A 15,092-nucleotide genomic window follows, 5' to 3' on the forward strand; every position below is an offset into this window, starting at 1 on the left:
AATCTGGATCACATTGTAAAAAATCAAAATCGATAGGTAAAATCTTTAAAAAAAAATGTTACCATTCTAGAAGCTACACTTATGACTAAATCACAATGAAACTTGGTTATGTTTTCAATATCTATCCCATTTATATAGCTTAATTACGTTACCTGATATCATATGCTTACTTATTCCGATAGGATCGTAATTTATCCGGAATTTTTCGTCCGAGGAATCCCACACTTTTCAGAAACCCGTCAGGTAGGTCAGAGCGGTCACATAGTGCCGTGTAGCAGTACAACCAAAACGGGACATTACCCAGAATTCACTCTTATTCCGGATGCGATATACAAAGGCCGACATTTTTGTTATTGACTTAATTGTTGCTTCTGTTTCGCTGGATTCTTCTGTTTAACAGAATAGAGAAGTTTTTGTATTGCTTTAAAACATTCTCCGTATATATATCCGTGTATTTCTGTATTGTTTTGTGTATTTGTTTGTTTGTTCTAGGCAAAGTATGCCTCAAACACGTGGCTCATGTGGACACATAAGGGCAGCATGGGACAACCATGGTAGCTGCCTGTTGTGTGCAGGATGTACCCAGGATAACTGCTGCCCTTTCTGTGAGCATTGGTCTGCAGATACCTGGGCCATCAAGCGTCGACCCTTCAAGAGTCGTGGACGCAACAAGAATAGTTCAGATCAAAGTAGGGAAAGTTCCGTGTGTCGGGACTTTTCACCACACAATCTTGACCATATGCCACCAGTAGCTGCCAGGCATCGGTCCCTACCCCGTGACAACACCGGACAAAATTTGCCTGGTCCGTTCATCGGGAATGACCAGTTGAATGACTCGGCATCAGATCAACGTAGGAAAAGTTCCGTGTGTCGAGACTTTTCACCACACGATCTTGACCATATGCCACCAGTAGCTGCCAGGCATCGGTCCCTACCCCGTGACGACACCGGACAAAATTTGCCCGGTCCGTTCATCGGGAATGACCAGTTGACCGGTCCGGAGACTTCACCGGTCACCGGTCAACATTAACCTGACCAGTCACCGGTCATGCTATGACCGGTCACCGGTCATGCTGTGACCGGTCCGGTCACCAGTCATTGACCGGTCCGGTCACCGGTCATGCTGTGACCGGTCCGGTCACCGGTCATTGACCGGTCCGGTCACCGGTCATGTAATGACCGATCCGGTCACCGGGTACCGGTCTGTGCCACAGACCGTTCCGGTCACCGTAGATGTTGACACTACCTTGTCAGTACTCCACAAAGGTAGACGCAGCCGCGTTTCTACTGTGAGTCACAGACGTAAACGTGTAGTGTCTGATGTTTCCGGCTTCTCCTCCACCTCGGGCTCGTCGTCGTATGACTCATCGTCTACTTCAAATAGCCCTCATCATTATCGGAGGGGACGTCATTCACGCTCACCGAGTGTTTCTCGGCGTAGATTGCCTCGTAAAGAGCGATCACGCCAGCGCGCAGGGAGACGTTCGATCAGGAAACATCATTCCCAGCGCCGCCGAACAGTGTCTCGGCATCGCAGGGATAAGGGACATAGACCTTCCTCTATTAGGCGCTCTCGGACTCCTAGGTCCCCTAGTCGATCCTTCTCTGAGGAATCTATTGACACCCTTCCACGTGTGTCGGCCTCTATTTTGGCCTCAACACACACTTCAGCCGTTCCTACAACCACTGAGCATAATTTGTATTCAAACACTAGTTTGCATACATATCAGGCTCAAGGTACAGGGGTTAATCTAACCACTTCGGCTGCGTTTTCAGCCCCACGGGTCTCTTCCACATTGCATAGAAGTTTACCCCGGGCTGCCGCTACACCATCAAATCCCAATACTTTGTGGATCCAACAGTCGCCGGGAATCTTTGTCCCTTTTTCGACTGATCCTTTACCAGCGACCTCTGGTATTCAAAGTGAGTCTGCTGACTTGATCTCTGAGAGACCTAACTCACCAGCTATATCTTTGATGGTGCCGGAAAACGATTCTCTCATGATAGAAGCGAATGAATCTATTATTCCTTCTCCTATATCCACCGGTTTCAATCAATCCAATGCTCCCGCAGATGGTTTGATTGAGGCGGGTTCGGAGTCTAATGAGGCCGTACTTTATTATTTGGCCTCCATCAATCAGGTATACGAACTTATGTTCAATACATTAGATGAGGACTTCTGCCTCCGCCCTTCCTTGTCTCTCACAGGATCTGCGGTTACCGTTACAGAACAGGTAGCACGCAGACGAGAGCCCGGCAGGATAAGTAAGGCTACTTCCTGAGTGGATCTACGCCTCCCTATTGGCTCTTCCACAATGGCTGTTTTCCAGTCACTTGAACCAGCCAATAAGCCTTCGCCATCTCCATGGAAAGCCCCTAAGGAGCTGACGGAGCCTAAACAGATGGACGGCGGGAAAAGTTATAAGGCCCCGGTACCCGACCCGGCTACCGGTTTGGACCTTTCCAAACTTCCGGTTCCTGATGCTGACATTAGTAAGCTGTCACTTACAATGCCTTCATCATCTACCCATACATCAGTCCCTCTTTCCCTGTTGGAAAATTGGGAGCTGAGAGAACGCCGTTCCATAGGTCTGGCTAACCAGCTAGATCTCATGGCAGCCACAGCCTTAGACTTGGTTTGGGAGCTCTCTGATTCAATCCCAGAGGAGCTCCGGGCCTTGTTGATACATCTTTCACGTACTACGCAGTGTTTATCTCACAATGCTGCGTCGTCTATGTCTGAGATGTTAAGGCTTCGGAGAGACCTCATCCTCTCTTCCTTGCCCAATAATTTCCTTTTGGAAATAGGCGTAAACTCCTTTCGAACTGCTCCACTAACAGCAGATTCTCTTTTCGGAGGGAGGATACAGTCGGCACTTACTGCTGATCGTGAAGATCAGATACATGCCTCCTTAGCTGGGAGCAACTCTGGCCAGCGCCCTGTGGTTTTTAAGCGCCCTGCTTCTAAGCCCCCAGGAGCCCCACCGGCCAAGAACGCTAAAAGGGACAGTTTCCCTACTAAGCGTCCGTCTGCTTTACGTCAGCCCACTTATAGGCCTCCTTTTCAGAACAGAACAACTTCCTATCGGAAGCCTTCTGTAAAACAAAATTGGAGTAAGGGCAAACCCAATGCGGACAAGAAGTCATTTAATCCTTCTTCCGGCAAGGGTGGACCTCCTAAAGGTCAGCCCTAGGTCAAACCCCTTTCTACCGCCACAACCTCTGATGCCGGAGGTACCAGTCGGGGCCAGACTTATGCACTTCGCAAATCGATGGCTCCAAATAACTTCGGACGCGTGGGTTTATTCTCTTGTCAAACAAGGCCTCACTTTTCAATTCGAAAAAAGGCCCCCACTCTCTCGCGTCCCAATAGATCTGGTATCTCCGCATCCACAACTTCCAGACTCCATTCTCGGACTGCTGGAAAAACAGGCGGTAGAAAGGGTTCACGACCCTTGTTCTCCAGGATTTTACAGTCGCCTTGTCCTTGTTCAAAAGAAAAGCGGCTCCTGGAGACCAGTCATAGACTTAAAAGTGTTCAACACGTTTCTAGTCAAACCTACTTTCAAGACGGAGACTTCTGCCTTCATTCGGCGCTCCATCAAACACCCATGCAATGGGGGGTTTCCTTGGACCTGGAAGATGCATACTTCCATGTTCCTATCCATCCCAACTACCGGAAGTACCTGCGCTTCTCCTCTCCAGGCCAGGTCTACCAGTTTCGGGCGATGCCCTTTGGATTGGCCACGGCTCCACGAGTTTTCACCAAACTCATGGCCGCAGTGAGCGCACACCTCCGATTACACGGGGTTCAACTGCTTCAGTATTTCAACGATTGGCTCTTACATCAGCTCGATCGTCAACTGCTTCTGCTACACCTAGAGTTCTCTTGGAAGGAGCTCCTCTCTTTAGGACTCCTTCTCAATGTAGCCAAGTCAGACCTCATTCCCTCTCAGGATTTCATATTCGTGGGAATGAATTTTCTGACCCACATCAATCGGGTCAGGGTCTCACCACAACGTATATCAGACCTCCTTTTGAAGGTCAGATGGGTGCTGTCCCAATCTCATATCACAGCTCAAGATTTTCTCTCACTCAACGGTATCCTGAGCTCTGTAGCAGACTTTGTGCAGTTGGGACGTCTCTTCCTACGTCCTCTTCAGCACTATCTCTCAGCTCGATGGAAATGGTCTCCAGACAATCTGCTAACACAGATTCCCATCCTTCCGTCCTTAGTCCCCCACCTTCTATGGTGGCTAGACGAGGAGACCCTGTTGGCAGGAGTACCGCTTCTTCCCCCGCAACCGTCTTTACATCTCATAACGGATGCGAGCATGGAAGGTTGGGGCGCTCACCTGGAACCCCGCAGCCTGACATTATCAGGATTGTGGTCTCCTCAGGAGTCTCTCCTGCACATAAACAATCTCGAAATGCGAGCAGTCTTTCTAGCTGTTTCTCAATTCCAATCACATCTTCGGGACTCCTGTGTGATGGTATCGACAGACAACACATCAGTCGTGGCTTACATCCAGAAACAGGGCGGGACACACTCTCACTCCCTGTATCTGGAAACAATGAAATTACATGTTTTTTGCAAGAGCCTAAACGTCTCTCTCTTGTCCAAACACACACCAGGTCGTCTCAACGCCCTGGCGGACGGTTTGTCTCGCAAACACCAGTTACGTCCATCGGAGTGGACACTTCATCAGGAAGTGGCCAATCAGATATTCCTCACATTCGGTTATCCACTGGTCGACCTGTTTGCGACCAGAGACAACCACAGACTTCCTTTGTTTGTGAGTCCAGTGTACGAACCAGCAGCGTGGGCGGTAGACGCGCTTTCGTTCGATTGGGATCAACTGGACGCTTACGCTTATCCCCCACCCATTCTAATTCCCCAAATCTTAGGGAAAATCAGGGTGAGCTCTTGCCGGATCGTCCTGATAGCCCCTTGGTGGCCCAGGAGATCCTGGTTCAACGACCTTCTCGGTCTCCTGTGCGAATTTCCCAGGGAACTTCGCACAGGTCAGATCTCCTATCTCAGAGAGGCAGACTTCACATGGATCCAGACATGTTCCACTTACACGTCTGGCAATCCCTGCAGAAGAAACGCTTTTCTGTCAGGGCTTCAACGCTTGTTGCCTCTGCAAGGAGAAAGTCCACCAGAGCAGTCTATGATGCTCGCTGGAAACTCTTCTCTAATTGGTGTGTTCAAGGGAAAATTGATCCCCTCAATCCCTCTGCTAGACGCATAGCGGATTTTCTAATCTATCTCTTTGATGATAAGAAACTTTCTCTTAGCTCCATCAAAGGATACAGATCTGTGCTTTCGCATACCTTGGCTTTTCGTAAGTCATCACAAGTCTGTGCTGACCCAGCCATTTCGGAACTGATCCGAGCCATGGAACTTAAACGTCCTGTGTCTCGTTCTCTTACTCCCAAATGGGATTTGGCTTGTGTTCTTGGATCGCTTATTAAAGCTCCCTATGAACCCCTTAATCAGGCTTCTTTACAGTTCCTAACCTGGAAGACCGTTTTTCTTCTTACCATGGCTTCATCCAAACGTAGAAGTGAAATTCATGCTCTTTCTATCGAAGAAAGCCATCTTCGTTTTGATTCCTCCGATGGCTCTGTCACCTTGTTGTGTCAGCCAGGATTCCTTGCTAAAAATCAACTCCCCTCAATGGCTTCTAAACCCTTCAAGGTCCCAAGTCTTTCTAAAACTTGTGGTAATGAAGATGAAGATAGACTCCTCTGCCCTGTCAGGTCTTTGAAGTTCTATCTTAGTAGAGTTAAGTCTATTCGAGGTTCTCGCAAGAGACTCTTCATTCCCTTAAAAGGGGGGGCGATGTGTCTACGGCTTCTATTTCCCGTTGGGTAGCCTCGACTATAAAAAGGGCTTACTCTTCTCTTTCTTCAAGGGATTCATCCCTTTTTAAGATTAGACCGCATGAATTACGAGCAATGTCGGCTTCGTGGGCATATATTAATCATACCCCACTCTCTGACGTGCTTCAAGCTGCTTTCTGGAGGAATCAGACTACTTTTTCATCTTTTTATCTTCGTTCTCTGGAGTGCCAACAGGACAACTTGTATTTGTTGGGCCCTCTTGTGGTTGCACAAACGGTAGTATCTTCTACGGCATAGGTATATTACGCTTATCCGTGAATTAAGTTAATACCGTAATAACGAAGATTAGCTGAGAACCCGAGATATGGGTTCTGCTGTGATGGGGAGATTTTCGCGAACCTTCCCGCCTCAGCTGCAAATTCAGCATATGATATCAGGTAACGTAATTAAGCTATTAAAACAAATTTTTCTAGTAAAATTCATTTTAATTAGTAATTACTTACCTGATATCGGTAAGTCCCACCTCCCACCCCGCTCTTCGTCTAATATTTCATATTTTTTATTGGAATAAGAGTGGATTCTGGGTAATGTCCCGTTTTGGTTGTACGGCTACACGGCACTATGTGACCGCTCTAACCTACCTGACGGGTTTCTGAAAAGTGTGGGATTCCTCGGACGAAAAATTCCGGATAAATTACGATCCTATCGGAATAAGTAAGCATATGATATCAGGTAAGTAATTACTAATTCAAATGAATTTTACTAGAAAAATTTGTTTTGGTTGGATAGGATAAAAAAAGTTGATCAACATTTCCAATCTTAGAAGACAAACTGTAGTACACTCATTTGTGATATAATTATGATGTAATGTTTGTCCTGACCATTTCTAGACATAATAATAGTATACAACTAAGTCATGTTGAGTTAAAAACTAGGTCATCGGGTCAAATCTGTTACAATTGTTGCATAACTTGGACTCTAAGGAGAGCGCTAAATGGCCATCATAACAATCTTGTTTTAGTGGCAGAAAGTGACAGCTGACCTTGAGGCTGCAGAAATGGAACTTCAACTAAAAGAGAACACATGTCTGCAACAACAGGTTAGGATTTTAAGAAGAGGTTTAAATATGTATGCTAGAACAGGAATATAGTCTTAATTGAGGGTTACATCTGTATACTATAACAGGAATATATTGTTAAGTGAGGGTTACATCTTGATACTACAACATGTACATATTTTAACTGAGGGTTGCATCGTTTAGCTGCAACAGGTGCTCATTGTCAGAACAAGAAACCACCTGTCTGCAAAATAGGGATGAATTGTAAGGAGAGGGTAACCACAGGTCTGCAACAACAGGTATGAACTGTAAGCAGAGGGTAACCACTGGTCTGCAACAACAGAGATGCATTGTAAGGAGAAGGTTATCACCTGTCTGCAACAACAGGTATGAACTGTAAGCAGAGGGTAACCACCTGTCTGCAGCAACAGGGATGGATTGTAAGGAGAAGGGAATCACCTGTCTGCAAAACAGGGATGCATTCTAAGGAGAAGGTAACCACCTATGCATTGTCAGGAGAGGGTAACCAATTGTTTGGAACAACAGGGATGCATTGCAAGGAAAGGTAAACACCTGTCCGGAACAACAGAGATGCATTGTAAGGAAAGGTAACCAACTGTCTGCAACAACATGGATGCATTGTAAGGAAAGGTAACCAACTGTCTGCATAACAGTGATGAATTGTGCGGAAAGGTAACCACCTGTTTGGAACAACAGGGATGCATTGTAAGGAGAAGGTAACAACCTGTCTGCAACAACAGGGATGAATTGTGAGGAAAGGTAACCACCTGTCTGGAACAACAGGGATGCATTGTGAGGAGAAGGTAATCACCTGTCTGCATTATCTGAAACGCATTGTAGGGAGAATGTAACCAGCTGTCTGCAATAGCAGGTACATGTTTTAACTGAGGGTTGCATTGTTTAGCCGCAACAGTTGCTCATTATAAGAACAAGAAACAACCTGTCTGCAGCAACAGGGATGCATTGTTAGGAGAAGGTAATCACCTGTCTGCAAAACAGGGATGAATTGTAGGGAGAATGTAACCACCTGTCTGCAACAACAGGGATGAATTGTGAGGAGAAGGTAACCACCCATCTGGAACATCTGGGATGAATTGTAAGGAGAATGTAACCAGCTGTCTGCAACAAAAGGAATGCATGGTAAGGAGAAGGTAACCACCTTTCTTGAATAACAGATTTGTGTTGAAAGGATGTAACCACCTGTCTGCAACAGCAGGTATGCATTGCAAGGAGAAGGTAACCACCTGTCTGCAACGTCTGGGATGCATTGTAAGGAAAGGTAACCAACTATCTGCAACAGCAGGTATGTGTTGAAGAAGGATATTCATCCTGTGTGCAACAACATAAATGTAGTGTAAGGAGAAGGTAACTACGTGTCTGGAACAACAGAGATGCATAGTAAGGAGAGTAACCACCTGTCTTCAACAACAGGTATAAACTGCCAGCAGAGGGTAACCACCTATCTGCAACAACAGAGATGCATTGTAAGGAGAAGGTTATCACCTGTCTTCAACAACAGGTATGAATTTTAAGAAGTTAACCAACTTTCTGCAATGACAGGGATGAATTGTAAGGGTAAGGTAGCCACTTGTCTTCATTAACAGGGATGCATTGTAAGGAGATGGTAACCACCTGTCTGCAACATTAGGTATGCATTGTGAGGAGAGATTAACCAATTGTTTGCAACAACAGAGATGCATTATAAGGATAAGGTAACCATCTGTCTGCAACAAAAGGGATGGATTATAAAGAGAGGGTAATCACATGTAAGCATCAACATATATGAACTTTCTTGGAAAGGTAACTTGTATGAATTGTAGGGATGCAAAAGGTTAACAGTTTAACCTATGGAAATGACCAATTAACGGGTTACATTTTCTGGAAGATGTTAACCTGAAAAAAAAATTGATTATGCTTTTTTCATGGAATAATTGGTAGGATTTTGCGTGCAACATACTGTCAACTTGTGCTGGCTACTAGTTAGAACAAAATGCTGCACCATGTACAGAAATAAATATTGTGTCAACAAACAAAGTAATAAAGCAATACATCAGTACCTTTGTGGTTACAAACAGAGGGTATGTTTTGATAATTGGCATTATAGGCAGATCTATGCAATGTATGCATGTGCTATTACATGGTTGGTTTAACATGTTAATCTCTTGACAAAGGAAGCCTTTATTGGCGAGAAAGTGTTGTTTAATGGCTTCTTTACCGGGAGCTGCATTCTTTTGATGACATCAAACTGACTATAAATTGTCTATCAAGTTAGTTCCTTAACGCTCAACAAATTTTCCAAGTGTACCTCCAAGTACAAAATTTTGACATCAAATTACTTGAAAAACAGCGGTCGCTTGTCACGTTATGTAAAACTCACTTAATACAATATCAAAAGAGAGTGAAAATGCTCTGAAAATTCAAAGTGGTCGCATAAGACAAAGGTCGCTTAATTCAAGTGGTTGCATGCACAAGATTGACTGTATGTGTACTTTCAATTGTTTCTGCAACACATGTTATCTGTTCCAGCACAAGCTACTTGATGAACAGGAACTGAAGTCCTCTCATGCAGACCTTCTCAATGAGGTATGTTCTTCTGTGTTTTAACAATTAAAAAAAATAAAAATGCAAACACTCGTTTCAGCGACAAACTTCCACTGAGTACATTACTAATAAATAAGTTGGTGGTTTCTTAAACGTTTTATGCATCATTAATTATCACAGGCATTTCATTAATTCCTTCTAACTGTATGATATATATGTTCAATTTGATTGTTATTTGTCATTTTTGCAGAGAAACAGAAATTCTATTGTCCACCATCTTGTTAGAATGATGTAAGCGACAGGTGCGCATAACAACCTAAAATCGTATATGTCTGCCTAATTTGCGATTTGCATTTTGTTTAATTAATATACGATACAATAATTGTTTCAATAATTTCTTATCTCAATTACCATAATTACGATAAAGAAACATCTTGTTTAGGTTTTTAGCTCACCAGATTGCCCAGGTGAGCTTTTGTGATCGGTCTTTGTCCGTCGTCCGTCTGTCCGTATGTCCACATTTGTTCGTTAACACTCTAGAGGCCACATTTCTTGTCCGATCTTCATGAAACTTGGTCAGAAGCTTTGTCCCAATGATACTTTGGCCGAGTTCAACCCGGTTGGATCATACCGGGTCAAAAACTAGGTCAGTAGGTAAAAAACAACAACAACAACTTGTAAACACTTAAGAAGTCACATTTCATGCCCAATCTTCATGTTACTTTGTCAAACTGGTTGTCATAATGATATGTCGGTTGAGTTCAAAAGTGGTTCCAGTTTGTTGAAAAACATGGTTGGCAGTGGGCGTTGCAGTTTTCCTTATTTGGCTATAGAGAAATCTTGTAAACACTCTAGAGGGCACATTTCTTGTCCGATCTTCATGAAACTTGGTCAGAAGATTTGCCCTAATAATACCTTGATTGAGTTTGAAACTGGGTCATGCGGAGTCAAAAACTAGGTCACTAGGTCAAAAAAAAAGAAAAACCTTGTAAACACTGTAGAAGTCACATTTCATGCCCAATCTTCATGTTACTTTGTCAAAATGTTTGTCTGAATGATATGTTGGTTGAGTTCAAAAGTGGTTCTGGTCCGTTGAAAAACATGGCCGCCGGTGGGTGGGACAGTTTTCCTTATTTGGCTACAGAGAGGCCACATTTCTTGTCAGATCTTCATGAAACTTTGTCAGAAGATTTTCCCAATGATACCTCGATTGAGTTCGAAACTGGGTCATGCTGGTTTAAAAACTATGTCACTAGGTAAAAAAAACAACAACCTTGTAAACACTGGAGAAATCACATTTCATGCCCAATCTTCACATGACTTTGTCAAAATGTTTGTCTTAATGATATGTTGGTTGAGTTCAAAATTGGTTCCTGTCCGTTGAAAAACATGGCCGCCAGTAGGCTTCTTCTAGAGGTCACAAGATTTCAGATTTTATGAATCTTGGTCATAATATTTATTTTTGTGAGCAAAGTTTGATGTTTGGTCATGAGGGGTCAAAATATAGGTCACCAGGTCAAATCTTACACAAACCCCGTTAACACTCCAAATGCCAATGTTTTGGTTCATTAATGATGAAACTTGACCAGGATGTTTGTCTGGACAATATCTAGGTCAAGTTTGATGTTTGGTAATGTGGGGACAAAATCTAGGTCATGGGGTCTATCTTACAAAAACCTTGTAAACACATTAGAGGCCATAGTTTTTGTCCAATAATGATGATACTTGACCAGAATGTTTTTCTTGATGATATCTAGGCAAAGTTCGACATTGGGTCATGTGGGGTTAAAATCTTGGTCACGAGGTCCAAATCTTACAAAAACCTTGTAAATACATGTAGAATTAGCATAACTTGCAAATTTTTGCATTGCAAAAAACCCATGCAAATGGACAGTACTCAATCAGAATTAATCATATGCTCACACTGCAAAAGTAAACAGAAGAGAACCAATGCTCTATAGTACTAAATTTTCAACTAAGCAATGAACAAGGCCTTGTAAAAAAAGGTGAGCGAACTAGGGCCATCTTGGCCTTCTTGTTTTAATTTCTCAAAGAAAATCATTAAAACAAAAAGACAATGCTTTCTGATCTTAAATATTATTCCTTCAAGCATTTTACATCAATTATTTATGTTTGAAAAAATCACTGGTTCATGCTACCTAAGGTCTGTCCAGTCATAGATACATATTTAAGTGCTGAATGACATGTATGTTTTGTGAATACTGGTATTTAAGAAATGTTTATTAAAAAAGTCATACGTCATCAGGAACACTTAATATTTTCAATACTGCTTGTTAGATAATTGCTGGAATGATTTAATCTCTTGATTTAGCTGAATGACTTTAGACTCTAATTACTGTTACAGAACATACCTAGCTTTATTTCGGTAGTCACAATTTTGCCATGCAGATTTTGGCACAATAGTGTACATGTTTATAAATAATTATGAAAAATATATGTTTTAGAAACTGCAGGCGCTGAATGCGCTACAACAAAAATGCAACCAACTTATGGAACAAAATGAGGTAATGTAGCTTTGCAATTATAGAATTGATAACAGTATGAAACTATCAATATAGTATTTTTTCACAATTTAATTTATGTATTGGTTATCACATATTGATGGTTTTCCATTGGCACAATTTTGGAAGTTTTAGCTCCAGGGCTTCAACTGTAAGGCCAATGCTTTCAAAGGTGTGCTGCGACCTGCCTGTTTAACACCGTACCTTTATACCTTCAAGGCCCAACCACTTCATAATTTTTGCACAATTGATTTAAGTATGTGCTTTTCATGTTTGTTTACATAATTCATAATTGAAAAGTGTGCCAAAGATAAAAGTACCTTTAATGTGACACCATCTATGCACATATATTATGATTTTATTCATAATGAATAACGAATATATTTCCACAAGTCGTTGAAATGGGTATTTGGTACATACCATCAACACATTCTTGTGTAATTAACATGTATTTGATGACATGTATGGTTTCATTGTAATGAATTCTGCCATCTAATCTTAAAAAAAAATAACCATTCTGCTAAAACTTTTAAGCAATCAATCTGCAGAGACTTCTTTGATTCTGTAATAATAAAACGTTGTGGAATTCGCATGCTTTGGTTACAATTACAATTAATAATTGTTTTACTTAAAAATGTAAACTAGTCAGATTTCAATAGATTTCTACTTGTAACAAACGAAGGAATAAAAACGATTATTGTGCTTCTTTTTATGTTTTCTCTAAGTACAGAACATATTAAATATAATGAATATGCACTAATTATCAGAACATATAAAATATAACGAATAGCACAAATTATCAGACCATATAAAATATAATGAATGGCACAAATTGTCATACATGTAAATACACATGAATACATTTTTGGAAATGAATTAACATTTTTTGTAAATAAGACGCGATGTCTCTCTGAACACTGGCCTTAGCAGCACTAAACTTGACGCGTGTAACATATTTCCCCAATTTGTCAAGGACATTGAAGAACTCACTTCCGCCCATGCTTTGCTCGCAGAAAGTAGAGTTTATATAAGATGAATTTCATTGGACCGCGTTTACTCAGACCTAACGTGACACGTTAATTTATTACTTAGGAATGCAAAACTATATAAATAGTAATTATCGGCTTTTGACGACAATATAAAATTAGCACGCTACACGCAGATGACAAATGTGTAATTATCAGCTTTGGACGTGCCACGCCCAGACAACAAAGGTGTGAAATTATGCTCAGCCTTTGCAGCTTTGACTTCGGATTAAAGATTGATCATTAGGTGCGAATTATAGTGTTGGGACCAACAGAATCACTTCGAATTAACGATTTTTTCAGTTTAACGAAGTTCGGATTAACAATGAAATTTTACATTAAACAAAGAAGAACCAAAATCGGGACCGGAAAAATACTTCGATATAACAATGACTTCGGATTATTGGTGTTCGAAATATCGGTGTTGAAGTGTATCTAACAAGATCATTCTTAATTAATAAAAGCATGTGAAAACTATCGAGCAGGACGTAGAAAAAGCAAAATTGGAACACCTTATTGTTTAAGCCCAGCATTATAAAAACCATATTAAAAAATATAAATCATTTAATAATTTGTCTAAATTTTACATGAAATGCGTGTAAAAAAAACCCACTCAACTGAAGAAGGGGGGGATACTGGATTCACAATGGATGTCTGTCATTAGACTCAAACTTCCGTTACATTCTTATTAGCCTGTTTGATAAACAGTGTGTATTATGGGATCTCCTGAGGCGGTCAGATGGTTAGCGGGCAGGTGGAGGGCCTCTAGGACAACAATTACCACCAAATAGCTCAGCCAGATCTATTAAAGCACTTCCAATTCTGGCCTTTTAATTATTAACAGATTACCAAATTAACCTTGTCCGCTCTCTAACTAAAGCAGTATTACTGTAATAACTCCATCTTTTTGGACACTTAAAAATAAAAATTTGTGTCCGAAAATTTAGATACGAAAAATATTCAAAAATTACAAGTGTCCGCAAATTTAGAGACATACATGATATGGTAGTTTGTCAACTATTGTAATGAAATAAAACCAATTATAAATGTGCAATAATTTTATTGTGTTATACTCTCCTTTCCCTGCTTCAAATCAGGTACAACTTCACTTATTTGCAATCTCTTTCCTGAAATGGTTTGTAAAAAACGTCATAAAAAACAACCATACTGCTTCCTGAATACTATAACATTTCAAACGCTGTTGGGTGAAACCATTCTTTATTTTACAGGTATACATGGTAATCAACCCAATAACGCAATTGTAATGGTCAATTGCCCTCAGGGCATTCTATGCCAGGTTTTATTATGTTAATCCGGTTGTAAAACTCCATGATCGAAGGGTCCCAGATAAGCGAAAACAGGGAAGAAATCTAGTAAACTAGCGCTGTTAAATATAATGTCCGAAAATTTGGAGTCATTAATTATGGACGAAAATCCGTATGTCCGAAAATATAGAATCACGAAAAATAATTATTTTGTTATTTCCAAAAACATAGAGTAATTACGGTACTCAGATTATGGTCAAACTTGGTGATAATATTTGTGGGTGTAATATCTTGGCCAAGATCAATTTGAGGATAAGTTCTTTTTGAGTGCTTTGAGCTTTTATAAGTACATATGTACATATATGTACAACTGTAAGCTCACCATATCATGTAAGTTGTTATAATTTACACATTATTTATAATCTTTTTGAGTTGATTTATGCCTGAAAATAGTTTATATATCTCATATTAAGAATTAAAGTGCAGCCCGGATTCCGGGCGGCGAGTTTACACGAACAAAGTCTTAATTTCTGCTCTATAAATACAATGAGGCTATTATAATTAAACTTCATGGATAGATATATGGAGTACCATTTGGGTCAAAAGTCAACAAGACTTACTTGGTAAAAAGAGAAATGTACGTCGACGTACATTTTTTTGTAAGTCAACATACAAAATTGTACTTCGACATACAGTTTTTACCGACCCTTGAGTGTTAGCTAATCAGAAGACACCTTACATCTGTTGCTTTTAGAGATATTTGACATTGAACATTATTATTACACTGCAACTCCAATATATCACGGTCCGT

The 15,092-nt window shown here is 41.1% G+C and overlaps 1 protein-coding gene across 1 annotated transcript in view; it reads left to right on the forward strand.

Moving 5' to 3' along the window:
• Positions 1–15,092, forward strand: part of LOC127878479 (uncharacterized) — a 349,860-nt gene that overhangs the window by 113,582 nt on the left and 221,186 nt on the right. The window contains exons 8-10 of the mRNA XM_052425005.1: positions 6,872–6,949; positions 9,455–9,511; positions 11,935–11,994. Coding sequence (XP_052280965.1) covers positions 6,872–6,949; positions 9,455–9,511; positions 11,935–11,994 — 195 coding nt within the window. The remainder of the gene's footprint in view (positions 1–6,871; positions 6,950–9,454; positions 9,512–11,934; positions 11,995–15,092) is intronic.

The sequence above is a fragment of the Dreissena polymorpha genome, chromosome 4 (genome assembly GCF_020536995.1).
Source record: "Dreissena polymorpha isolate Duluth1 chromosome 4, UMN_Dpol_1.0, whole genome shotgun sequence".
In the NCBI taxonomy this organism is placed as follows: domain Eukaryota; kingdom Metazoa; phylum Mollusca; class Bivalvia; order Myida; family Dreissenidae; genus Dreissena; species Dreissena polymorpha.